The sequence below is a fragment of the Pseudochaenichthys georgianus genome, unplaced genomic scaffold (genome assembly GCF_902827115.2).
Source record: "Pseudochaenichthys georgianus unplaced genomic scaffold, fPseGeo1.2 scaffold_531_arrow_ctg1, whole genome shotgun sequence".
In the NCBI taxonomy this organism is placed as follows: Eukaryota; Metazoa; Chordata; class Actinopteri; order Perciformes; family Channichthyidae; genus Pseudochaenichthys; species Pseudochaenichthys georgianus.
In genome coordinates this window covers 94,388-119,880 of record NW_027263092.1, presented here as the reverse complement: position 1 = coordinate 119,880, position 25,493 = coordinate 94,388, and the positions used below count along the sequence as shown (strand labels likewise).

Below are 25,493 nucleotides of genomic sequence, written 5' to 3'. Positions count from 1 at the left end.
GGACTTTCAAACATCACAAATGTAATGTTTTAAATGCAGCTGACAGGAAGTGACGGTGCATCTATTTACTGTATTGTAACTATTGTTGACACATATTGTATCCCGGAGCTATAAATACATATTTATCCTTAGTATTTATCGTCTTCGGTGCTAAGGTGTGTGCTGGAAGGAATTCTCTGGATGACGTCCATCAAGCAGGGAAAGAGGAATGAGGAAACACGTGCTTGTCAGCTATAAAAGGAAACAAAAATGTATTGCGTTGCTAAAAATAGACAACTTGATGATTCACTTCTAAGAGTTGTGAGAACCAGCCGACAGAAACATAAACAAACGCCTCCTTGCTGAGATTTGTGTCATAAAGTTTCTGACGCTGTGTTCCTGTGTTATCCGTGATGCATTTGGCTGCTGTTGATGTTTCTGTTTATTTTGCATTTCTTCAGTCATTTTTCGTCTCTTTGTAGTTTTCTCTGGTCTCTTCTACGTACGCTTTTGGCCCTTTTTGGTCATTTTGTTACCATGCCCCTTTTTATGACGTTTGCATATCGACTTTTCTCGGTACTTTTGCTTCTCTTTTAGGTTATTTTGTAACTTATGTCGCACCTTTTGTGGGTATTTAAGAAGGGGCAGGTCAGATAAGATGTTCTTCTCCCTGCTCCTTTCCACCATAAAAAACAAAACAAAACAGTATAAGTGAACATGTTGTGTTTTAAAATAACTGCCATGTGTGGAATAAACACATAAATAAATTTAAAAAAAATGTCAGGTTGTTTTACATCGCCTTTTTGTTGTTTTACATTTATTTCATTTCTAGTTTCAAATGAATACAAAACTCTAAAGAATAACATGTTAAAATGATCCCAGGATGTAAGAAGACAAAGAAATCACATCGACTTAAAATATATTTGACAAACAAACAAAGTGAACAGGTTTTTTTTTTACAACATGTCTGTAGAATAATTATTTTCAAACGGCTGCAGCTGTAGTTCCTGTCAGGTTCTCACTGTGGAGTAGGTGGATGCCGTGTCAGCGTCTACACAGGAAACACATAAAGACTATTGAACAGCTGTCATTAGGGGGACACAATAATAGAAACACTACTCCCCTGCACCTCGAGGCCTTTCAGAAGATCTTTAACTTTACATTTATTTTATATAATAATAAACAGTTTGAAACTTAATTTAAACATAATGTTTTCACGCTAACAGGAAACAGAGAGGTGGGTGGGGGGTCCCCTTTTGGTTGGGACTAAAAGAAAAGTGGTATCGGTTTGGTTTAAAAGAGGAAATGAGAGATTTTACGAATACTTTGAAACTTTTCATGTGCATTCAATCGAATGGCAGTCTGTGCAGCATCACCGTGATGTAAGTGAGATAATGCACACAATGGAGGATTTAAAATCAGTGCAGGGAAAGGCTGCTTTTACCTTCTATAACTTACAAATAAATAATAATTTTTTTAAAAAGAAGTAAAAAAATATATAATTCAATATATATTAAAACAGGGGTGTCAAACTCAAGGCCCGGGGGCCAAATCCGGCCCGCGACTTCATTTCATGCGGCCCCACAAGAGCTTGCAAAGAATATAATATGTTTATGATACGGTTAGATGACGATTTACAGAAGCACGTTGCCCATAAACTACATGTCCCAGAATGCACCTCAAATTAGACTTTTTTCTCAGAATTTGACTCTTTTTTTTAAATGTTACTTTTTTTTTTAAATGTCACTGTTTTTTTTGTTTTTTTTCAGCTTTTCTTTTTAAATCATTTTGTGACATTCTCACTGAAGAGAATTGCAATTATTTGCCCTAGGCTTCTGATTTCAGACGTAGTTAATCATGAAGTTGCTACCCATCAGATAATAATCCAATGCAGAGGCAATAATGTAAAAATAAATAATACATTATTTTATATATATATTTATATATAAGTTACAACCGGCCCTTTGAGTGCAGCCATAATGCTGATGTGGCCCGCGATTAAATTGAGTTTGACACCCCTGTATTAAAACAATTCTAATAATAGTAATTTGAAAGCTATTAAACCACATTATTAAATACAAAATGAATTTTAAATCAGGCTGTAAGCAACGTTTACATTAGAATATATGAAAATATGCCATATTTCATGAAGTAATTCCACATTTGCATATTTAAACGTAACGGTTCATTAAACTTTATCTGTAGCATGTCTTATTATGGAAGAAAACAAAACATAATTGTGTTAATGTCAGTAATGAAGTGGGGGGGGGGTTTATGGTGATATCTGCTAGTTGCATTGTGTACCCTATTCACCTGTAGTAAGACAGAGCTTTATTGTCTCGCTTAGGAGACATGTGTCTTGGGCATCGAGATAATACACGTAAAACATTCAGGTCAACCAGTCAGATACAGATCACAGATCACATGGCAGAGAAAGAAGAAACATACAGGTCCAGCACTTTCCCTATTGCACCTATACAGTACGTGGTGTCCGTCAGATTGTGTCCCGCTTTAACACACTACACAAGGTTTGTTTTAAAGTCATTATATGTACACGTATGTTTCCATGTTGTATCTACATGTGTGTCTCATGTCTCAACTCTAATCCAAACACAAACAGAAAGGTAACCTTGGTTATTGTAGTTCATTGAGTTCATGATCTTAACGGTGGAACTTTGGTTTCCAGCCAACTGTTTTTGCATTAATGTTACCATAGTGATATCCAAGTGTGAACCAATAGGAGCGTAGGAAACTGTGAGGGGGCGGGGCTTCTTCTTAAAACGACAGACACGCGAAACAGAGAGAAGTTTCTATCACGTGACATTATGCTCTGTTTCATGATGTAATTATTATGTCAATAGTGTAGGAACAGTTAGATCATTTATTTCAGTAATAGTACTAATACTATACGCTGGAAAATACTCTTATTGGCACTTAATTTAAAGTATTCAACAAGTGTCCTAAATGAAATAAGAGTATTCTGTATTAATAAAACAAATGGAAGGAAAAAGCAGCAAATCTTCAACATTTGAGGGTTTTCAAATATTTTATCCCAGAAATAACAAAAAGATGATATTCTGTATCGTTGTTTCAGGTTCGCTCGGGTTTCATGCTAAACATATTATCGCTTTATCTGTATCTGTAAGATAGATGTACGATTTAAAATAAGGAAGTTAAAAGTAGAATACCTCTGATCCTGATTGGCAGCCCTTCCTGTGTGACGGTGACATTGGTGTAATCAACATCTGCTTCATCTTCACCTGAAACACCAACAAGCTGAATTTAACTTTTAACTTGCAGTGACATCACTATGTAACACTCGCGCTTCTCTTGGCTAGCGCTCCAACACATTGTACGTGAACATCAGCCGGAGAGGACTCTTTAAAGTAGAGACACTACATAGTGATATACACCTGAACATCAGCAGGAGAGGACTCTTTAAAGTAGAGACACTACACACTGATATACACCTGAACATCAGCAGGAGAGGACTCTTTAAAGTAGAGACACTACATACTGATATACACCTGAACATCAGCAGGAGAGGACTCTTTAAAGTAGAGACACTACATACTGATATACACCTGAACATCAGCAGGAGAGGACTCTTTAAAGTAGAGACACTACATACTGATATACACCTGAACATCAGCAGGAGAGGACTCTTTAAAGTAGAGACACTACATACTGATATACACCTGAACATCAGCAGGAGAGAACTCTTTAAAGTAGAGACACTACATACTGATATACACCTGAACATCAGCAGGAGAGGACTCTTTAAAGTAGAGACACTACATACTGATATACACCTGAACATCAGCAGGAGAGGACTCTTTAAAGTAGAGACACTACATACTGATATACACCTGAACATCAGCAGGAGAGGACTCTTTAAAGTAGAGACACTACATAGTGATATACACCTGAACATCAGCAGGAGAGGACTCTTTAAAGTAGAGACACTACATACTGATATACACCTGAACATCAGCAGGAGAGGACTCTTTAAAGTAGAGACACTACATGCTGATATACACCTGAACATCAGCAGGAGAGGACTCTTTAAAGTAGAGACTCTACATACTGATATACACCTGAACATCAGCAGGAGAGGACTCTTTAAAGTAGAGACACTACATACTGATATACACCTGAACATCATCAGGAGAGGACTCTTTAAAGTAGAGACACTACATACTGATATACACCTGAACATCAGCAGGAGAGGACTCTTTAAAGTAGACACACTACATACTGATATACACCTGAACATCAGCAGGAGAGGACTCTTTAAAGTAGAGACACTACATACTGATATACACCTGAACATCAGCAGGAGAGGACTCTTTAAAGTAGACACACTACATACTGATATACACCTGAACATCAGCAGGAGAGGACTCTTTAAAGTAGAGTCACTACATACTGATATACACCTGAACATCAGCAGGAGAGGACTCTTTAAAGTAGAGACACTACATACCGATATACACCTGAACATCAGCAGGAGAGGACTCTTTAAAGTAGAGTCACTACATACTGATATACACCTGAACATCAGCAGGAGAGGACTCTTTAAAGTAGAGACACTACACACTGATATACACCTGAACATCAGCAGGAGAGGACTCTTTAAAGTAGAGACACTACATACTGATATACACCTGAACATCAGCAGGAGAGGACTCTTTAAAGTAGAGACTCTACATACTGATATACACCTGAACATCAGCAGGAGAGGACTCTTTAAAGTAGAGACACTACATACTGATATACACCTGAACATCAGCAGGAGAGGACTCTTTAAAGTAGAGACTCTACATACTGATATACACCTGAACATCAGCAGGAGAGGACTCTTTAAAGTAGAGACACTACTGATATACACCTGAACATCAGCAGGAGAGGACTCTTTAAAGTAGAGACGCTACATACTGATATACACCTGAACATCAGCAGGAGAGGACTCTTTAAAGTTGTTTGGATGTATTTACTTCATAACCACGTGAAGGAGTTTCCCCGCAGTAAAGTGTTCGTGAAACCTCCTCATATCAAAGTAAAGCTGAAACGGAAGAATGCAACATGTTGTTTTCTGGAGATGCAGGCCGACCTTTGCGGTTCCTCCAGAGGCCAAGCAGCATCAGAGAGCCCAGCGCGAGGCACACGCCACACACAGGAAGTACAACCAGAACAGGGGGGGGGGCAGGCGACTCCTGACGCTCTGCTGCTAAACAGAAACACCACAGGTTGGCCTCATGCAGAAACTGAAAGTATACACCATTTCTGAGTGCTTTACAATAAATGTTTAAAAATAATAATAATACATTTATTTTGGGGGGCGCCTTTCAAAACACCCAAGGACACCTTACAGGGTTACAGATTTACAATTTACATTTACAATTTTACCTTACAAGTTAAAACAGTGGATTTAGTGAAGTATCAGCCGGGGTAAGACAAGACAAACAACAGGAAGTGGACTACAAAAGGACACAAAAGGACACAAAAGGACACAGGGTACAGATTATAGAGAAAATGCCAGTTTAGCAGGATAACAGAATAATTACTGGCCCGATATCCCTGACATGTTGTGTAAAGGCGTTTCACAGGCCAAGGACAAGCATTAAAATGAGGGGATCAGAGATAGTCGAAGATGTGTTCTGGCCCTTTGAGGCCGATCTCACCTCTGACCGCCAGCCAGCTGTCTGGTGATTGTCCACCGTCAGAGATGATACACTTGTAGAGTCCTTCATCAGATTTAGAAACCCTGCGGATGGTGATGTTTCCTGAAGAGCTGCTCCTGGTGAGGCGGCCATCTTTATAGAAGTCAGCTGACAGGGTCGAGGTCTGGTTTCTGCAGATCAGGGTCACAGATTCTCCCTCCATCACAGGGAGGAGAGGGCTCTCCAGGATCACAGAGCCAGCTGCAGACAGAAACATGTGAAGTAACCAAACAAGACAACTCGAGGTTCCGTGTCCTATCCAAAGGTTGTTTAATGGATTTAGCCACCGTGGCATCACCTGTTGGTTTGTGGATTCTGGCTTTAAAGCATCCGGTGTTTTTTGACCATCATAATCTTTGTTTTTAACTGCTTTTGGCTGTTGCCATCTTTGTCTTTGGCCATCCCCATTGGGTGTCCACGCCTTGCATTTCAATCGTTTTTGGCCTACTCGGTTTTGTGGTTGTTTTTGTTCGTCAACATCATGGTTTCGGCCATCATGGTTTTTGCCGTTTGTGGACCTCATAATCTTTGTTTTTGGCGCCGAATGTTTTTCTATCCTAGTTTTTGGCCTTCGCCATTTGGGAGTCCCTATATTGGTTTCAATGGGTTTTGGCCGTCTCTGTCTTTGGCCATCAGCATCATGGTTTTTAGCCGTTGCCATCTTTGTTTTTTGGACGTTGCCTACTTGGTTTTTCGACAGTTTTTGGCCTCCCTTAGTCTTTAGCCATTGCCATCTTGTTATTTCGGAACCCAGAAGGTACACTAGAGGGCGAAAACAGAACTACAACTGAACGCTGAAGACAAATCTTACAATTAACTTTTATGAATTGAAAATGTTAAAGTTTTAAGACGAAAACATGTTCAACACTGTGTAAGCAGCTTGTCCACCACCTTAAAGCAAACCCTGCTGTAACAAGAAGTTGCATGTCAGAAAAGCACAGAAACAGGTTGTTAGCAGCACCTGAACGTTCCACCAATGCTGATGAATTAGCATGTTCAAACTGTTGTTGTTGAAACCCACCGGACACAGTGATGCTGACGCTGTTGCTGCACCTTCCTGCCTCAGACTCACACCAGTACACCCCAGAGTCAAAGCTGTAAAGGTCCCCAATAACACAGTGGTAGAGATTGTGTTTGTCTGAGTCATTCAAACACTCTTCATTTGTGTTTCTGGATATGTTCCTCTTCACTTTCCACTCAGAGGAGTTTCCCTCACAGCGAAAAGAGACAGACTCGTACTGAAAGAACTGGGACCTGTTGGGCAGGACTCTCAGAGTGGCTGCAAGGAAAGAAAAAAGACATTTTAAAATTGTAATTACACCTCACCAGAAAACCGTTTTGCAGAAAAACTAAATATAGACGTTCGATAACCGTCCTCACAAGGTCTTTCTTTTTGTTTCACAACCGATCTCATTCGAGCGATAAGCGAGGCGTCCATGTGATCAGAAACAAACCTCTGCGTTCACTGTCAGGGTCAATGTGAAGATAATTGTGTTTAGTGCATTCTCTATTTATTACAACACAATTCCCTCTCGGTCTGAAATCAGCCAGATCTGCAGCTTCAGATGCATTTAGCTGCTTTCCTGTTGGCCTGAAGCCGCAACAAGATTTGAAGACAAAGCTGCGTCTACAATTCTCTGAGGTGATGCAAACAAATGGAACCGCATGAGGAAAGTGTGAACAGTAGTTTATCAAAGCTACAGGTAGAGCTGCGTAAAGACTTCATTGGATCAAAGCGTTTCTGTTGATTGCTGATCACTTTGAGTATTATTCGTTACAGATTATTCCCTCTTTTAGTTTCCGCTGTGAAGATGCAGCAGAACGTTTCATGAAGCTTTTAAATAAGAGAAATAAATAACAACACTTAACGTAGATGTTATTCAAGATTCAAATATGCATACTTAAGACAAAGAAATAAAGAAATACAATCGTGCAAGCGACTTTACGCTGCTTGTAAAATGCATGAATTGGCGAAAATGTACATATTATTCCTTTAATTATATTGTATTTTGTGTATTTATTGTAAATATTCAATTAATTGTTTTAACTTTATACAAGTAGATGTTTAAAATAGCTCTATATTTGCTCTTTTTGTACAGCTTAATTCCAAAGCAGATTCCTTGACACTCTGATAATAAATAGAATAGATAGTGTTACTGTAATGATATATAGTCTACTCACCGAGCACCGTGCACAGTGCGGTGAGCTGCATGCTGACTGGCTGACTCATCATACAGTCACAGTTGTGTTGAGAGGCAGCAGCTTCCTGCTTCTCTCTCGCCTCACATACGTGTGAAACATGTCACAGCCTGTAGTTGTTTTGCATTTATAGAAAAGAAGAAACACAGAAATGTTTATCTTCGCGAGAGGATAATCTGATTTTCTTCATTTGCATCTTCATTATAAAACATCACATTGTAATATTCATATTTTCTCATTTTTACTGTTAAATAAAAAGGTATATTTTATCTTTTTATATATTAAGAATGAAAAAAAGATAAAATATACCTTTTTATTTAACAGTAAAAAAATATATATATATTTGTAATCATCTTTTGTTCAATTTATTGTGGTAGGATTTAAGATATTGATTGTAATATAGCTTTTGTATCATGTTTATTGTTGTAGTGAAACCGGATTTAACGAAACCGATCATTGATTTCAAATTACATAGTTTAATTGTTGCTGAGTGAGCATCGTAGTTGGGATCCTTCTAGAAGAAAGAAAAGGGCAAAGTATTATTAGTTATTTGATGTGATGATCAGCGAAACCCCAGTTTAGGTTTTTTCCCATGACGTAGAGAGTGAAAGTACCCGGAGGTTCTGCTCTCAGCGAGGCTCACTAACCCCATTCCAAACCGCCCCCTGCCCACTCCCCCTCCTACAGAGTGAACTCCAGGGTCCCTCAGCAGTGTTAATAAATACTTCTGATGTTATAAGCTCCTTAGTTATTGAAACAGTCCCATACAACATATTTATAATTTATTATAATAAAATGGACCCGTTTTCTAGACTAGAGGTATATGTAAGTAAAACAAATATGAGGTAACCATAGAGTTGTAAACATGACGCGAATGGAATGAACATGTATGTGTACCATGCTAACAAAGCACCTTTGTGTTGTATTATGATTAGGGAGCGGTTTGGAAAGCAAGCGGAACCTGCAGGGCGGGGGAGCGGTGACGCGGTGACACAGTGACGCAGCCAGTGACGCGGTGACCTGATATAAAGACGTAGTGGAAATACATTAATCAGTCATTCATTCATTCATACATTGAGAGGCAGTGGAGCTACTTTGAGACTTTAAACAGAGAGTTTTTATGGTTCACCTCGGGGTTTTCGTGCTGGGCTTCTCTTTGGCTCTCTGGAGCTTCACGGCAGCTCACACAGAGCATAAAGGTAAGCTCCGTTTGTTGTTTCGCTTTGTATTCATTCAAACGGCTGTCAGAAGATAACTTTTAAAGACCACACAAACTACATATGTCGTTAAACTCCGGTCCAACAGCGTCTGTGAGTGGGGAACGGACAGTTACATGTTTTATGAGTTAATTTGTTATATCATTTTAAGTTTCTCTTATCGACTCTAACCGCTCCTTTCTATTTTGAATGAACCCGCGTGTTCAAAGCGTGGCTCACGGGGAAAATATGTCGGTGCGTGATGACGTGTCACGTTGTCATTGTAATACTATCTCCTAATTTTGTTGATGTGATGTTATTTCTATGTTATTATGCTAACAGTAAATACATACCAGAGCCTATAATAAGTAAAAGTCCTCACTCATTGAGAGTGGTACTGAAGTAAAAGTATTTAAGTATCTTCATGAAAAAGTACAAAGAGTAAAAGTACTCGTGGGTGTAATAATATATGACTCGTCTCCAGGCTGATTCAATATCTGACTCACAGCAGAAATCAGTCTAGACTATTCTAGACTGATTTCAAGAGATCATTTCTTTCCCTGAGGGGGGGTTAACAATAATCAGACCTGAAGTAGTGTTTATTTTCAAACTTAAACCGTTGGAGCCCGTCCAACAAGTTATCTGATAAGCAGGACGGTTAAACTGGCGGGAAGATCAGCCGCTGAGCCACAGCCTCGCAGTCTGCCAACACAACACGGTCCAGACTCAACTCGTGCTATCACGGAGTTTTGTGACCAGAAATCAACCAATGGGTTTGTTCTGCTTCTTAAATATGAACATGATCTGGAGCGATCCCATTGGACCAGGGAGATGCTGCCTCCAGAGATACTTCATCCTTGCCCCGCTGTATTTAGCAGCAAGATTATAGTTAATCAAAAATACGACTTGACTCCTATTTTTTAAGGTTTATATTTCCCCTCTGTGTTTCGGATAGTGATTGGTCAGACGCTGACCAATAGGAGCACGCGTGTTACGATGTGATGTCACCATGTTCCTTAACTTCGGGGTTTTAGCCTTTGCAGACCATTTACATGCACACAAACCTGTAAACGACACAGGAGAGGGAACACCCCAGAAAGCGGCATTTTTTTAAACGATACAATTCCTAAGGTTTTGTTAGCATGCTGCTCTCACGCTGGAAGGACACTCAGGTTTATATTTCCCCTCTGTGTTTTTCAGGGCGTCGTGTGATTGGACCAGGACAGCCAATCGAGGCCTCTGAGGGCGATGACGTAATCCTCCCGTGTTCCGTGTCGCCCGACTACAACGTTGAGGATCTGACGGTGGAGTGGTCCCTTCCCGACCTGAAGCCCGACCCCTCGGACCGCCTCAGCCGCGTCGACTACGTCTTCGTGTACCGGAGGAGGAGAGAGGAAGTGGACATGAAGCTGCGGGCGTTCGTCGGGAGGACGGAGCTGTTCGAGGACGAGCTGAAGGTCGGAAACATCTCGCTAAAGATCAGCAACGTGACGCTCGCCGACGCCGGGAAATACCGATGTTTCATCCCGAAGTTAGAGGGCGGCGTGAAGGAGGTGGTCGTACGACTCGTTGTTGGTGAGAAGATTCAAGATGCTTGGTTGTAATGTTAGCGCGGAACTATTTGTGCTGCTTCTTCTTCTTAATATAATATATAAAGACGTATACATGCGTCTGTTTGTGTGTAGGATATATATATTCGGGATTGTGAAACGGTATTTCGATGTCTCTGCACACAGACTGAAAGATTGACAATAAAATGACTTTGATATTGTTCTGTAAATAATAACTAATGTTCTTTGTTTTCTTTAGAACCCAGAGCCAACAGCACGTTGACGATGGAAACACAAACGTATTCGCCAACTCCAGATCCAAACCGAGAGACGGATGTTGAAGGTGAGCGAAAACAAAACGCCTTCAAATAAACGAAAAGGAACAAACTGATGAAAAAATGAATTTGTGTCATCATCGCCGCGTTACTGAATGTGTCTCCTTGTCTCTCCATCAGTTGGTCGGCCTCCACTGCGGACCCTGGTTCTCTGCGCCTGCATCGTGCTCGTCGTGGTAGTTGCTGGGTTTGGAGTCACATACTTCCTTTTAAAACGATGTGTATGTGAGAAGGAAACCAAACGTTGCATCATTTGATGAAACCAATTCCTGCTTCGCTGCTCAACGTGATTTGAAGAAGGAATCCAGAAGACCGGTTTGTGGGAAGCAGAACATCCTGTCAGAGGAACTCTAAGTCTCTGGACAGACGACCAGTCGCTACATTAGAGGACTTCGACTTCGTGGCCAGTCGCTACATTAGAGGACTTCGACTTCGTGGCCAGTCGCTACATTAGAGGACTTCGACTTCGTGGCCAGTCGCTACATTAGAGGACTTCGACTTCGTGGCCAGTCGCTACATTAGAGGACTTCGACTTCGTGGCCAGTCGCTACATTAGAGGACTTCGACTTCGTGGCCAGTGGCTACATTAGAGGACTTCGACTTCGTGGCCAGTCGCTACATTAGAGGACTTCGACTTCGTGGCCAGTCGCTGCATTAGAGGACTTCGACTTCGTGGCCAGTCGCTACATTAGAGGACTTCGACTTCGTGGCCAGTCGCTGCATTAGAGGACTTCGACTTCGTGGCCAGTCGCTACATTAGAGGACTTCGACTTCGTGGCCAGTCGCTACATTAGAGGACTTCGACTTCGTGGCCAGTCGCTACATTAGAGGACTTCGACTTCGTGGCCAGTCGCTACATTAGAGGACTTCGACTTCGTGGCCAGTCGCTACATTAGAGGACTTCGACTTCGTGGCCAGTCGCTACATTAGAGGACTTCGACTTCGTGGCCAGTCGCTACATTAGAGGACTTCGACTTCGTGGCCAGTCGCTACATTAGAGGACTTCGACTTCGTGGCCAGTCGCTACATTAGAGGACTTCGACTTCGTGGCCAGTCGCTACATTAGAGGACTTCGACTTCGTGGCCAGTCGCTACATTAGAGGACTTCGACTTCGTGGCCAGTCGCTACATTAGAGGACTTCGACTTCGTGGCCAGTCGCTACATTAGAGGACTTCGACTTCGTGGCCAGTCGCTACATTAGAGGACTTCGACTTCGTGGCAGCGCTATTCACGATATTTGTGAAGATTTTCTTTTGCCCTCAAACTCTTACTTATTGTCCGTCGTCCTCTTGTTGCCTGAAGGAGTGTTTGCTGTATCGTCCCACAGAACAGCGATGCCTGTTGCACTGAACGACTGTGGGTCCGAACGTCCTCGTCTAACAAGTTCTAACCCGCACCGAGCACTTCTAAAGTAGGGGTTAGCATCAACGCTAGCTTCTGTTAAACATGGCTTGCTGACATCTCACCTGTGAACGCATGCAATGCTATATCTGCCTGTTTGATTGGTGTTTATATGTGTTTATTTATCTTATGTTTAAAAAGAAAGGAACAATTTAAATGTGAAAGCGGTTGCTGTTATTACATGTATTAATGTGCAGCAAGAAGGAGAGCGAACGGTATTGATTTACATTTGCAGTAACTCCTAACTTTTGTTTGTATGACTGAAAGAAGCGGCTGAGAGTTGACCCGATAAATGGACTGAAGACAATAATCTGTTATGTTGTTCTAACTCATTCTTAGCAACCCGTTTCAGTAAAAGAAGGTTTTCACGGTGCGGCCTGATTTAGTAAATCAGCGATGAAGCCGAATCCAGACTTGAAGAATATTCTGTTTTTTTTAATGTTATTTATTATTTTTTACGGTCTTACTGAAAACCAGAGGAACCGGGTGTCCCGTCCTGCGGAGTGTATTCTGTAAAAGTGAGAATATGTTGTTTTTTATAGGATGTGTTCTGCTATGTTGTATTTGTTTGTAAAGACTGATTGTGAAACCATTCGGAAGGCCTTTAGTGAATTAGAGAGCAGGTTCCGCGCACTGTTCATACTGAAGACGTGCTTCGGTTAAATGCGTCTCCTGTTTGAGCGCTGAAGGAAAAAGAAACGTGGACTTGAAAGGAGAAATGTTTGTTCCTCTCGGTCTTCAGAAGTGTTTAAACTGCCTGCTGCAAATAAATACTTCTTTGAACACTACACTGTGTCTGCTGAGTCTTTACGTACACGTCGAGTGACACTGACGTGTATCCATCCCATAATAACACTATGCATTACGTTGACGTGTGAACCTGCACATCTCCCTCTTTGGAATCAGCACCACTCTCCGCTTAAATGCTGAATATTGTCACTTTATTATATTTTACTGCATTCAGTCCCCACATTATTATATTTGTGTAAATACTGTCTTCATTAATGTTTGGTAATGTGTTCTTCTCTCTGTGTCTCTGAATGCAGCACTTACACCAAAGCTAATTCCTCGTGTAAATACTTAACACGACAAGTAAGGACGTTTGCGTTTGGTAGATAATGTCTTTGTTGTAACAACGCTTTTTTGCAATAAGTCTTATACTGTTGGAAAGCCTGCTATCTCACCTTTCCAATGGTGCCACCCAGAGCCCTAGCCCTTTGGCTCTGGTGCCACCTTGGGAGGAACAAGCCTTTGTGGGATGAGCAGCAGAGTGGAGTCTGGGTTACGCCCAGGGAACATGTGACAAATCTCCCCTGCCAAACCGCGGCCAGTCCCCGGTCTCTACGCCTTCCCGTTCCGTTCTGCCTTCCCGTTCCGGTCTCCCTACAGCCCCGTATGGGGTTAGATTTGTCTCAATATTTGTGTGAACATAAAGCAAATACGCAAAATGTTTTCACAGATAAAAAAAAGATCTGTGAAAACTATAATCAATTTACAAACATTGACAACTTTCGATTAGGCATGAGGCTCCCTCCGTGAGGTGAGGCCCCACACAGTCTGCGTGCGGGGCGGGCCTGTATAACCCCACACACTTTGGGTGTAGGGTCAAAGGGACAGGTGGCGGAGTGGTCTGTGCGGTTGATCATCAGATCAAGGGAGAGGGGTCTGCCTGAAGACTTCCACTCTCAGGACAGGAAGTGCACGCTAAGAATTCCAAAATAAAATCACCACTATCAGTACAGTGCCACTTTCCAAACAGGAAATGCACGCTAATGCAAAATAAAATCGGATCGTGACACGTATTATATACATATGTATATATATACACGTATATATATATATATATATATACGGACACCTTGTATTGTTGTTACTATCAGTACAGGGGAGTGGCTATATACAGGACGGTGACGTCTGAGAAATCACGCGAGATTTCATGTTGGCGCCAGCAAGATCGGAGGCCCGCGCGCCAGAATTCAACATGGATGAAAACGAGATGGATGACTTGAAGGAGGGGGAACAATTCGATTCCTTCGAAGATTTTGAAAAGCGCTTCAAATGATGGTGTGCCAATAGTAGCATAAGCTGGGTTGTGAGCAGCAGCAAAACAGTTGCGGCCATAAATAAAACGCTATCTGCAAAAGTCAAGCCGATACCAGATCGGTTCAAGTTCCGTAATATTACATATATTTGTAAACATGGCGCGGATATCCGAACGACTGGACGTGGACTTCGTCCACACCAAAGGTAAATATACAGTTGTAATTTAGTAATTAACTTGAGTTAAGTTAAGTGCTTGTTTTCGAGTCATCGCGCCATCAACCCCCAAAACCATGGACCTGAGCTGATGCTTCAATATCAGTGTCTTATTTAGAATAATTGTCTGCACGACACGCACAGTATAGACCCTACCGTCTTCTACGCAGACTACAATGAACCATGCAGACAGTATGCTTTAACTAGTAGATGATTCTGGATGTGTTGCGCTCATAGATCTAAGAGTATATTAATATTGAGATTTGACCCATCCACCCCGAGTGACCAGTTTCGTAGCATATTGGTCAGCGCAGACGGCAAGCACCTACTTCTCCTTACGTTTCCACTTGGCTGCTTTTCGTAGGGATTTTGACTTTTTCTTTCACATGTGCACAGATAAAACTACATGTTTGTATTGATAGTACTGACTGGGTTAGTGATGCAAAATGATTTGTTGTTTCCTCAGATAACACTGAAGCTTCCGATTTTTGTTCATTTTCTATTTCGACAGCCCCCTCGCTTCCACATGCTTCGGGAGCAAGGTACACGAGGTGTGAATGTGGGTGGGTGCAAGACGTCTCTCTCTCCCCCCCCCCCCCCAATGCTACTAATTTAACATTTCAGAATTTCTTTCCCCCCGGGTCATTTCCCCCAAAAATTAAATATGAGGGGGGGGGACCTATTTACTCGATTACTTATCCTCTAGGATACCTATTCACAATTCATAAAACATTTTTATGAATTGTGAATAGGTATATAGGTAATAACATAATTGTGTTGGGGGAGGGGATTCTTAATTAATGTTAAAATGGCAACATTTCTAATTACATCATCTAGTCAGTACTATTACTAACAACATAAATTAATAATATGTCATTTCTTCTGTCACAAATTCCGTGCGCATGTGTATGAGGATGTCAAATTTCCTTGGGCATTGTAAATAAGATTAGCTAACTTATAGCACCCCCTAAGGCAGTGTAAACAAGTTTCACTTTTTTGCAGGTCTGAAAATAACATATCATAAAATAACCTGTGTATTTATTGTAAGCAAGTTCTAGATCAGTATATGGGAATAAATGGTGACTCAAAAAGGAAGTATCAGATGGGGGGGGGGGGGGTCAAATGTTAAACTTCATCGAATATAGTCCAGGGGTCGAAATGTTTGAAAAAACGTACCTGTCTCGGGCGACGGGTGGAATATTTATTTACCTGCCTCCATCTGACCACAACCTGTGCATATTTATTTATGTCTTGATATATATGATGTATTGTCATAATTCTGACATTTCAAAATGTTTCAAAGATAATATATCAAATATAATATACCTATTGCTTTGCTTTAATTAGCTATAGTGTAGCAGAAATAGTATTTAACAGAAAACTCTGATAATTTGTTTACCTGTCACATGGGACAGGTAAACATTATTCTACCTGTCCCTCAAAAGAATCGCCTGTCAGGGACAGACGGGTGATATGTCTAGCTCTGTCGTCGTGTTGTATATTACATTACATTACATTGCATTGCATTTAGCTGACGCTTTTATCCAAAGCGACTCACAATAAGTACATTCGACCAGGAAGACACAACCTTGAGGAAAACAGAATCATATAAGAACATCAGGTTTCAAAGAGCCAATCGTTTCAAGTGCTGCTCAACTGGCTTTAGAGGAGCCAGTCCTTTATTAGTATATAAGTGCTCTGTTAGCAGTTCTTTGTTAGTCATTCTATCGCTCGAAGTGGAGTCGAAAGAGATGAGTCTTCAGTCTGGAAGGTGTGTAAGCTTTCTGCTGTCCTGATGTCAATGGGAGCTCATTCCACCATCTTGGAGCCAGGATATCAAACCCACGTGTTTCTGCTGATGGGAACTTGGGTCCCCCTCGCAGCGAGGGTGCAGCGAGTCGTCTGGCTGATGCAGAGCGGAGTGCACGTGCTGGGGTGCACGGTTTAACCATGTCCTGGATGTAGGAAGGGCCAGATCCATTCAGCATGGTACGCAAGCACCAGGGTCTGGAAGTGGATTCTAGCAGTTACCGGAAGCCAGTGGAGGGAGCGGAGGAGCGGCGTGGGGTGGGAGAATGTAGGAAGGTTGAAGACCAGACGAGCCGCTGCATTCTGGATGAGCTGCAGGTCGGATGGCGCATGCAGGCAGACCAGCAGGAGGGAGCTGCAGTAGTCTAGGCGTGAGGAGACGAGAGCCTGGACCAGAACCTGCGTGGCTCTCTGGGTCAGCTGGGGACGCGTCCTCCTGATGCTGAAAAGCGTGTATCTGCAGCAGCGGGTTGGAGCAGCGATGTTTGCAGTGAACAGTATATCAGATTGAAGGGTAAATTCATATGTCTAGTTAACATATACAAATAAAGACATGGCCAGGGTTACTGAGTGCAAACCACTGGATGTATTAAGCAGCATATCATATGTGTTGTGTTTTTCAGCTCCTTCAAGCAGGGCTGTCCAGGAAGAGTGCTTCTGTCTGTTGATGGAGAGAAAGAGAAGCTGGTCATTGTGACACAATCATGAGATAAGCAGGTTGGTTGCATAATACCACATTTTTGTGCTCTTCAAAAAAAAAGTTCTTTCTATATTAGGGTTTTAATTATCTTTTGTTATTAATCGAGTAATAATCGTTATCGAGTCCTCACTGACACTAAGAGAGTGGATCACATCACTCCTGCTCTGAAGTCTTCACACTGGCTTCCTGTGTGTCAAAGAATAGATTTCTAAATACTGCTGCTGGTTTATAAAGCACTGAATGGTTTAGGCCCAGAATACATTTCTGACCTCCTGCTAAACTATGAAGCATCCAGATCTCCCAGGTCTTCAGGGACTGGTCAGCTTCCTGTCCCCAGAGACAGATCTCTCAGGTCTTCAGGGACTGGTCAGCTTCCTGTCCCTAGAGACAGATCTCTCAGGTCTTCAGGGACTGGTCAGCTTCCTGTCCCCAGAGCCAGATCTCTCAGGTCTTCAGGGACTGGTCAGCTTCCTGTCCCTAGAGACAGATCTCTCAGGTCTTCAGGGACTGGTCAGCTTCCTGTCCCCAGAGACAGACCTCTCAGGTCTTCAGGGACTGGTCAGCTTCCTGTCCCCAGAGACAGATCTCTCAGGTCTTCAGGGACTGGTCAGCTTTCTGTCCCCAGAGACAGATCTCTCAGGTCTTCAGGGACTGGTCAGCTTCCTGTCCCCAGAGACAGACCTCTCAGGTCTTCAGGGACTGGTCAGCTTCCTGTCCCCAGAGACAGATCTCTCAGGTCTTCAGGGACTGGTCAGCTTCCTGTCCCCAGAGACAGATCTCTCAGGTCTTCAGGGACTGGTCAGCTTCCTGTCCCCAGAGACAGATCTCTCAGGTCTTCAGGGACTGGTCAGCTTCCTGTCCCCAGAGACAGATCTCTCAGGTCTTCAGGGACTGGTCAGCTTCCTGTCCCCAGAGACAGATCTCTCAGGTCTTCAGGGACTGGTCAGCTTCCTGTCCCCAGAGACAGATCTCTCAGGTCTTCAGGGACTGGTCAGCTTTCTGTCCCCAGAGACAGATCTCTCAGGTCTTCAGGGACTGGTCAGCTTCCTGTCCCCAGAGTCAGATCTCTCAGGTCTTCAGGGACTGGTCAGCTTCCTGTCCCCAGAGACAGATCTCTCAGGTCTTCAGGGACTGGTCAGCTTCCTGTCCCCAGAGACAGATCTCTCAGGTCTTCAGGGACTGGTCAGCTTCCTGTCCCCAGAGACAGACCTCTCAGGTCTTCAGGGACTGGTCAGCTTCCTGTCCCCAGAGACAGATCTCTCAGGTCTTCAGGGACTGGTCAGCTTCCTGTCCCCAGAGACAGATCTCTCAGGTCTTCAGGGACTGGTCAGCTTCCTGTCCCCAGAGACAGATCTCTCAGGTCTTCAGGGACTGGTCAGCTTCCTGTCCCCAGAGACAGATCTCTCAGGTCTTCAGGGACTGGTCAGCTTCCTGTCCCTAGAGACAGATCTCTCAGGTCTTCAGGGACTGGTCAGCTTCCTGTCCCCAGAGACAGACCTCTCAGGTCTTCAGGGACTGGTCAGCTTCCTGTCCCCAGAGACAGATCTCTCAGGTCTTCAGGGACTGGTCAGCTTCCTGTCCCCAGAGACAGATCTCTCAGGTCTTCAGGGACTGGTCAGCTTCCTGTCCCCAGAGACAGATCTCTCAGGTCTTCAGGGACTGGTCAGCTTCCTGTCCCCAGAGACAGATCTCTCAGGTCTTCAGGGACTGGTCAGCTTTCTGTCCCCAGAGACAGATCTCTCAGGTCTTCAGGGACTGGTCAGCTTCCTGTCCCCAGAGACAGATCTCTCAGGTCTTCAGGGACTGGTCAGCTTCCTGTCCCCAGAGACAGATCTCTCAGGTCTTCAGGGACTGGTCAGCTTCCTGTCCCTAGAGACAGATCTCTCAGGTCTTCAGGGACTGGTCAGCTTCCTGTCCCCAGAGACAGATCTCTCAGGTCTTCAGGGACTGGTCAGCTTTCTGTCCCCAGAGACAGATCTCTCAGGTCTTCAGGGACTGGTCAGCTTCCTGTCCCCAGAGACAGATCTCTCAGGTCTTCAGGGACTGGTCAGCTTCCTGTCCCCAGAGACAGATCTCTCAGGTCTTCAGGGACTGGTCAGCTTCCTGTCCCCAGAGACAGATCTCTCAGGTCTTCAGGGACTGGTCAGCTTCCTGTCCCCAGAGACAGATCTCTCAGGTCTTCAGGGACTGGTCAGCTTCCTGTCCCCAGAGACAGATCTCTCAGGTCTTCAGGGACTGGTCAGCTTCCTGTCCCTGGAGACAGATCTCTCAGGTCTTCAGGGACTGGTCAGCTTCCTGTCCCCAGAGACAGACCTCTCAGGTCTTCAGGGACTGGTCAGCTTCCTGTCCCCAGAGACAGATCTCTCAGGTCTTCAGGGACTGGTCAGCTTCCTGTCCCCAGAGACAGATCTCTCAGGTCTTCAGGGACTGGTCAGCTTCCTGTCCCCAGAGACAGATCTCTCAGGTCTTCAGGGACTGGTCAGCTTCCTGTCCCCAGAGACAGATCTCTCAGGTCTTCAGGGACTGGTCAGCTTTCTGTCCCCAGAGACAGATCTCTCAGGTCTTCAGGGACTGGTCAGCTTCCTGTCCCCAGAGACAGATCTCTCAGGTCTTCAGGGACTGGTCAGCTTCCTGTCCCCAGAGACAGATCTCTCAGGTCTTCAGGGACTGGTCAGCTTCCTGTCCCCAGAGACAGATCTCTCAGGTCTTCAGGGACTGGTCAGCTTCCTGTCCCCAGAGACAGATCTCTCAGGTCTTCAGGGACTGGTCAGCTTCCTGTCCCCAGAGACAGATCTCTCAGGTCTTCAGGGACTGGTCAGCTTCTGTCCCCAGAGACAGATCTCTCAGGTCTTCAGGGACTGGTCAGCTTCCTGTCCCTAGAGACAGATCTCTCAGGTCTTCAGGGACTGGTCAGCTTCCTGTCCCTAGAGACAGATCTCTCAGGTCTTCAGGGACTGGTCAGCTTCCTGTCCCCAGAGACAGATCTCTCAGGTCTTCAGGGACTGGTCAGCTTTCTGTCCCCAGAGACAGATCTCTCAGGTCTTCAGGGACTGGTCAGCTTCCTGTCCCCAGAGACAGATCTCTCAGGTCTTCAGGGACTGGTCAGCTTCCTGTCCCCAGAGACAGATCTCTCAGGTCTTCAGGGACTGGTCAGCTTCCTGTCCCCAGAGACAGATCTCTCAGGTCTTCAGGGACTGGTCAGCTTCCTGTCCCCAGAGACAGACCTCTCAGGTCTTCAGGGACTGGTCAGCTTCCTGTCCCCAGAGACAGATCTCTCAGGTCTTCAGGGACTGGTCAGCTTCCTGTCCCCAGAGACAGATCTCTCAGGTCTTCAGGGACTGGTCAGCTTCCTGTCCCCAGAGACAGATCTCTCAGGTCTTCAGGGACTGGTCAGCTTCCTGTCCCCAGAGACAGATCTCTCAGGTCTTCAGGGACTGGTCAGCTTTCTGTCCCCAGAGACAGATCTCTCAGGTCTTCAGGGACTGGTCAGCTTCCTGTCCCTAGAGACAGATCTCTCAGGTCTTCAGGGACTGGTCAGCTTCCTGTCCCTAGAGACAGATCTCTCAGGTCTTCAGGGACTGGTCAGCTTCCTGTCCCCAGAGCCAGATCTCTCAGGTCTTCAGGGACTGGTCAGCTTCCTGTCCCTAGAGACAGATCTCTCAGGTCTTCAGGGACTGGTCAGCTTCCTGTCCCTAGAGACAGATCTCTCAGGTCTTCAGGGACTGGTCAGCTTCCTGTCCCTAGAGACAGATCTCTCAGGTCTTCAGGGACTGGTCAGCTTCCTGTCCCCAGAGTCAGAACTAAACATGGAGAAGCAGCGTTCAGTTATTATGCTCCAAACATCTGGAACAAACTCCCAGAAACCTGCAGGTCCGCTGCAACTCTGACTACTTTCAAATCCAGCAAGAAGACTTTTCTTTTTGTCGCTGCTTTTATTTGAACTATTCACATCTTAAACTGCACTGTAACTTGTATTCATGTACTTTTTCTTGTAATGTTTAATTGAACTATTCATATTTTCGAATGCACTGTAACTTTTATCCATGTACTTTTCCTTAATGTTTATTTTATTAGCTTTTCTTTTTTAATGCTTAATGTCTTTCATTTTTTTTTTTTGTGTAAAGCACTTTGAATTACCCTGCGTTGAAAAGTGCTCTATAAATAAACTTGCCTTGCCTTGCCTTAATTAGGCCTAATAAAAAAAAATTGGGTCGAAATGTGTGAAAAAACAAACATGTCTCGGGTGACAGGCGGGGAATATTTATGTACCCGTCTCCACCAGAAAGCAACCCATACATATTTATTTATGTGTTTATTTGATATGTATGCGATATCGTCATGACGACCTTCCAAAATGTTTCGGAATGTAGCCTGGGGGCGGGGCTTGGGGTGAGGTTTTTTGTCACAAAATAGCTGAATTTTTTTTAATTTTGAGCTTGAAATTTTGATCACTGACTTGGGCCCTTATACATACATGTAGAGAACAGTTTTTTTTGTTTCGGCCCCTTGGGGAGGGGGGCCCAAAATTAAATATTTTCAAACATAGTTGTGTAATATATCAAATAGGAGGTAACGAAAGGGGGGAGGGTCAAAAAGGATTTTTTTTTCAACACAGTCATGTAATATATGAAAAGGGGAATACATGGCAAGTATTTAAATTATAATCTAGCCCCCTTGGGGAGGGGGCCCAAAATTAAGTTTTTTCATACACAGTCATGTAGTATATCAAATAGGAGGTTATGAAAGGGGGAATACATTGCAAGTATTTAAATTATAATCTGGGGAGGGGGAGGGGCCTCAAAGGTATGTTTTTTCAAACACAGTCATGTAATATATCAAATAGGAGGTAATGAAAGGGGGAATGCATTGCAAGTATTTAAATTATAATCTATTCCTCTGGGGAGGACTAAGGGCTTGGGGGGATAAATTGAAGATAATGGTAAATAGAATACATAAAATGCAATTGCAGTTTGCTTTCACTCATGAGGAGGGGTGAATGCATGGCACGGGGATATGCGATGGTGGTGCCGTCGTCTGCGCAGAGCTCTAGTTTTGACAAAGTGAAAAATCCTGACGAACTTTCTAAACCAGGCAATAAAATAAATGTATGTGTCTAATCATGCTGATGTTTGCATTCATTATTGTGTCTTTATGAAAAGCTGTACCAGTGTATGTCAGGTGATTGGTTAGAATAAACTTCTTCAGGGAGATTTTCAGACAGTATCCTGGCTCAAGGCATTCGGCGATGTAGATAAGGAAACAATGCTGCAACTGGGTGTGACAGTCAAATATCTACGGGACCGCATTCAGTCCACTGGCTCAACGTTTATTACCAACAAGGACATCCATAACATAAGGCAGGGCATGACGAAACGTCTATATGGAGCGAAGTCTGAGGAAGAGATCTTACTGGATGAGCTTCAAGAATTAGGTGCGTTTCAAATTCAAAATCAACTGAATCAGGGGAGGGGGGAGGGACTTGGGGACGGAGCCCAATTCTTTTTCAAACATAGCGTAATATATCCAATAGGACTGGTAATAAAAAGGGGAATAGATTGCAAGCTTTTAGATTGTAATCTAGGCCCCCCCCCAAATATATATCAGACAGCTTAACATATAACACCATCAATACTACTTAACCACACGGGAAAAGCGGGGGACTACAATTCAATGAATTTCTTGTTTTCCATTCTTTTTAATTGGTCTCCTTAAATGTTGATGTCATGGTTACGGAGCAGTATAATTGAAGTTACAATGCGTTGGTCTTTCAGGTGCTCGTGACCCAGGTGCAGTCATTTCTGTACAGACCAGTGAAGAAGGAGCGTTGGAATATCTCCTCATTGTCACATCAGAAATGAAAGAGGCGTTTCAAAGATTTCCAGAAATACTTATGATTGATTCCACCTGTGGAACAAACCCATTAAAGATGGACAAACAGTTGGCCATGCTTTTATCGGAAATGAGAAGAAATGGCTTCACTTATGTCTGAATTTTCAAGGATTCACAATATCCAGCTTGTTAAGGTGGTGGTTCTAATCTAGACACAGACATGAGCGAGATCGGGGCAGTGCAAGATGTCATGCCCCATGCAACTCTACAGTTGTGCAAGTTCATGTTTTGCAGGCTGTCCGACGTCATGCTTCAAGTCGTCTATTGACACAGAAAGCAAGGAAGTTATTAATAAGGCCTTCAGGTCCGTTGTTTACGCAAAGACACGAGCTTCCTTTAAAAGGGCAGTTGGGCACCTTACAGCAGTGTCAGCTGATGACTTCATCAAGTACTATCATAAGAACTGGGGCACTTGCAAGATAATAGAATGGAATCACACAACCAGAAAATAAAAGACGTCTTGGACAGACAGATGACGCCGTCAACCGGTGTGAGGAGACTCCTAATATTCCACGACAACAACATTGCAGAAATGAAACACAAAGAATTCAACCAGGCGTACAAAACGCAGTGTGTTCTCGGTGACAGCTGTCACCATCCTGCGGATGGTGATGTTTCCTGAAGAGCTGCTCCTGGTGAGGCGGCCATCTTTATAGAAGTCAGCTGACAGGGTCGAGGTCTGGTTTCTGCAGATCAGGGTCACAGATTCTCCCTCCATCACAGGGAGGAGAGGGCTCTCCAGGATCACAGAGCCAGCTGCAGACAGAAACATGTGAAGTAACCAAACAAGACATCTCGAGGTTCCGTGTCCTATCCAAAGGTTGTTTAATGGATTTAGCCACCGTGGCATCACCTGTTGGTTTGTGGATTCTGGCTTTAAAGCATCCGGTGTTTTTTGACCATCATAATCTTTGTTTTTAACTGCTTTTGGCTGTTGCCATCTTTGTCTTTGGCCATCCCCATTGGGTGTCCACGCCTTGCATTTCAATCGTTTTTGGCCTACTCGGTTTTGTGGTTGTTTTTGTTCGTCAACATCATGGTTTCGGCCATCATGGTTTTTGCCGTTTGTGGACCTCATAATCTTTGTTTTTGGCGCCGAATGTTTTTCTATCCTAGTTTTTGGCCTTCGCCATTTGGGAGTCCCTATATTGGTTTCAATGGGTTTTGGCCGTCTCTGTCTTTGGCCATCAGCATCATGGTTTTTAGCCGTTGCCATCTTTGTTTTTTGGACGTTGCCTACTTGGTTTTTCGACAGTTTTTGGCCTCCCTTAGTCTTTAGCCATTGCCATCTTGTTATTTCGGAACCCAGAAGGTACACTAGAGGGCGAAAACAGAACTACAACTGAACGCTGAAGACAAATCTTACAATTAACTTTTATGAATTGAAAATGTTAAAGTTTTAAGACGAAAACATGTTCAACACTGTGTAAGCAGCTTGTCCACCACCTTAAAGCAAACCCTGCTGTAACAAGAAGTTGCATGTCAGAAAAGCACAGAAACAGGTTGTTAGCAGCACCTGAACGTTCCACCAATGCTGTTGAATTAGCATGTTCAAACTGTTGTTGTTGAAACCCACCGGACACAGTGATGCTGACGCTGTTGCTGCACCTTCCTGCCTCAGACTCACACCAGTACACCCCAGAGTCAAAGCTGTAAAGGTCCCCAATAACACAGTGGTAGAGATTGTGTTTGTCTGAGTCATTCAAACACTCTTCATTTGTGTTTCTGGATATGTTCCTCTTCACTTTCCACTCAGAGGAGTTTCCCTCACAGCGAAAGAGACAGACTCGTACTGAAAGAACTGGGACCTGTTGGGCAGGACTCTCAGAGTGGCTGCAAGGAAAGAAAAAAGACATTTTAAAATTGTAATTACACCTCACCAGAAAACCGTTTTGCAGAAAAACTAAATATAGACGTTCGATAACCGTCCTCACAAGGTCTTTCTTTTTGTTTCACAACCGATCTCATTCGAGCGATAAGCGAGGCGTCCATGTGATCAGAAACAAACCTCTGCGTTCACTGTCAGGGTCAATGTGAAGATAATTGTGTTTAGTGCATTCTCTATTTATTACAACACAATTCCCTCTCGGTCTGAAATCAGCCAGATCTGCAGCTTCAGATGCATTTAGCTGCTTTCCTGTTGGCCTGAAGCCGCAACAAGATTTGAAGACAAAGCTGCGTCTACAATTCTCTGAGGTGATGCAAACAAATGGAACCGCATGAGGAAAGTGTGAACAGTAGTTTATCAAAGCTACAGGTAGAGCTGCGTAAAGACTTCATTGGATCAAAGCGTTTCTGTTGATTGCTGATCACTTTGAGTATTATTCGTTACAGATTATTCCCTCTTTTAGTTTCCGCTGTGAAGATGCAGCAGAACGTTTCATGAAGCTTTTAAATAAGAGAAATAAATAACAACACTTAACGTAGATGTTATTCAAGATTCAAATATGCATAC

General features: G+C 43.5%; 2 protein-coding genes across 2 annotated transcripts; one reads left to right on the top strand and one right to left on the bottom strand.

Moving 5' to 3' along the window:
• Nucleotides 1-786: 786 nt before the first annotated feature.
• LOC117443069 (low affinity immunoglobulin gamma Fc region receptor II-like) lies at nucleotides 787-8,885 on the bottom strand. The gene is made up of 7 exons (XM_034079004.2): nucleotides 8,815-8,885; nucleotides 7,884-8,011; nucleotides 6,724-6,981; nucleotides 5,664-5,903; nucleotides 5,093-5,209; nucleotides 3,168-3,239; nucleotides 787-1,030 (listed from the first exon to the last, which is right to left on the bottom strand). Exons 2-7 carry the CDS (start codon nucleotides 7,933-7,935, stop codon nucleotides 990-992), a joined length of 780 nt encoding a protein of 259 aa, XP_033934895.1. The 5' UTR covers nucleotides 7,936-8,011; nucleotides 8,815-8,885; the 3' UTR covers nucleotides 787-989.
• A 52-nt stretch (nucleotides 8,886-8,937) lies between these two features.
• LOC117443070 (myelin-oligodendrocyte glycoprotein-like) lies at nucleotides 8,938-11,432 on the top strand. The gene is made up of 4 exons (XM_034079005.2): nucleotides 8,938-9,100; nucleotides 10,298-10,672; nucleotides 10,907-10,990; nucleotides 11,103-11,432. Exons 1-4 carry the CDS (start codon nucleotides 9,022-9,024, stop codon nucleotides 11,237-11,239), a joined length of 675 nt encoding a protein of 224 aa, XP_033934896.1. The 5' UTR covers nucleotides 8,938-9,021; the 3' UTR covers nucleotides 11,240-11,432.
• Nucleotides 11,433-25,493: the final 14,061 nt, after the last annotated feature.

Coding starts and splice junctions, on each gene's coding strand:
- LOC117443069 (XM_034079004.2), bottom strand. CDS start 7,935: ATGATGAGTCAGCCAGTCAGCATGCAGCTCACCGCACTGTGCACGGTG. Junction 6,982..7,883: donor CGCACTGTGCACGGTGCTCG/GTGAGTAGACTA, acceptor CTTTCCTTGCAG/CCACTCTGAGAGTCCTGCCC. Junction 5,210..5,663: donor CAGCTGGCTGGCGGTCAGAG/GTGAGATCGGCC, acceptor GTTTCTGTTTAG/CAGCAGAGCGTCAGGAGTCG.
- LOC117443070 (XM_034079005.2), top strand. CDS start 9,022: ATGGTTCACCTCGGGGTTTTCGTGCTGGGCTTCTCTTTGGCTCTCTGG. Junction 9,101..10,297: donor AGCTCACACAGAGCATAAAG/GTAAGCTCCGTT, acceptor TGTGTTTTTCAG/GGCGTCGTGTGATTGGACCA. Junction 10,673..10,906: donor GGTCGTACGACTCGTTGTTG/GTGAGAAGATTC, acceptor TGTTTTCTTTAG/AACCCAGAGCCAACAGCACG.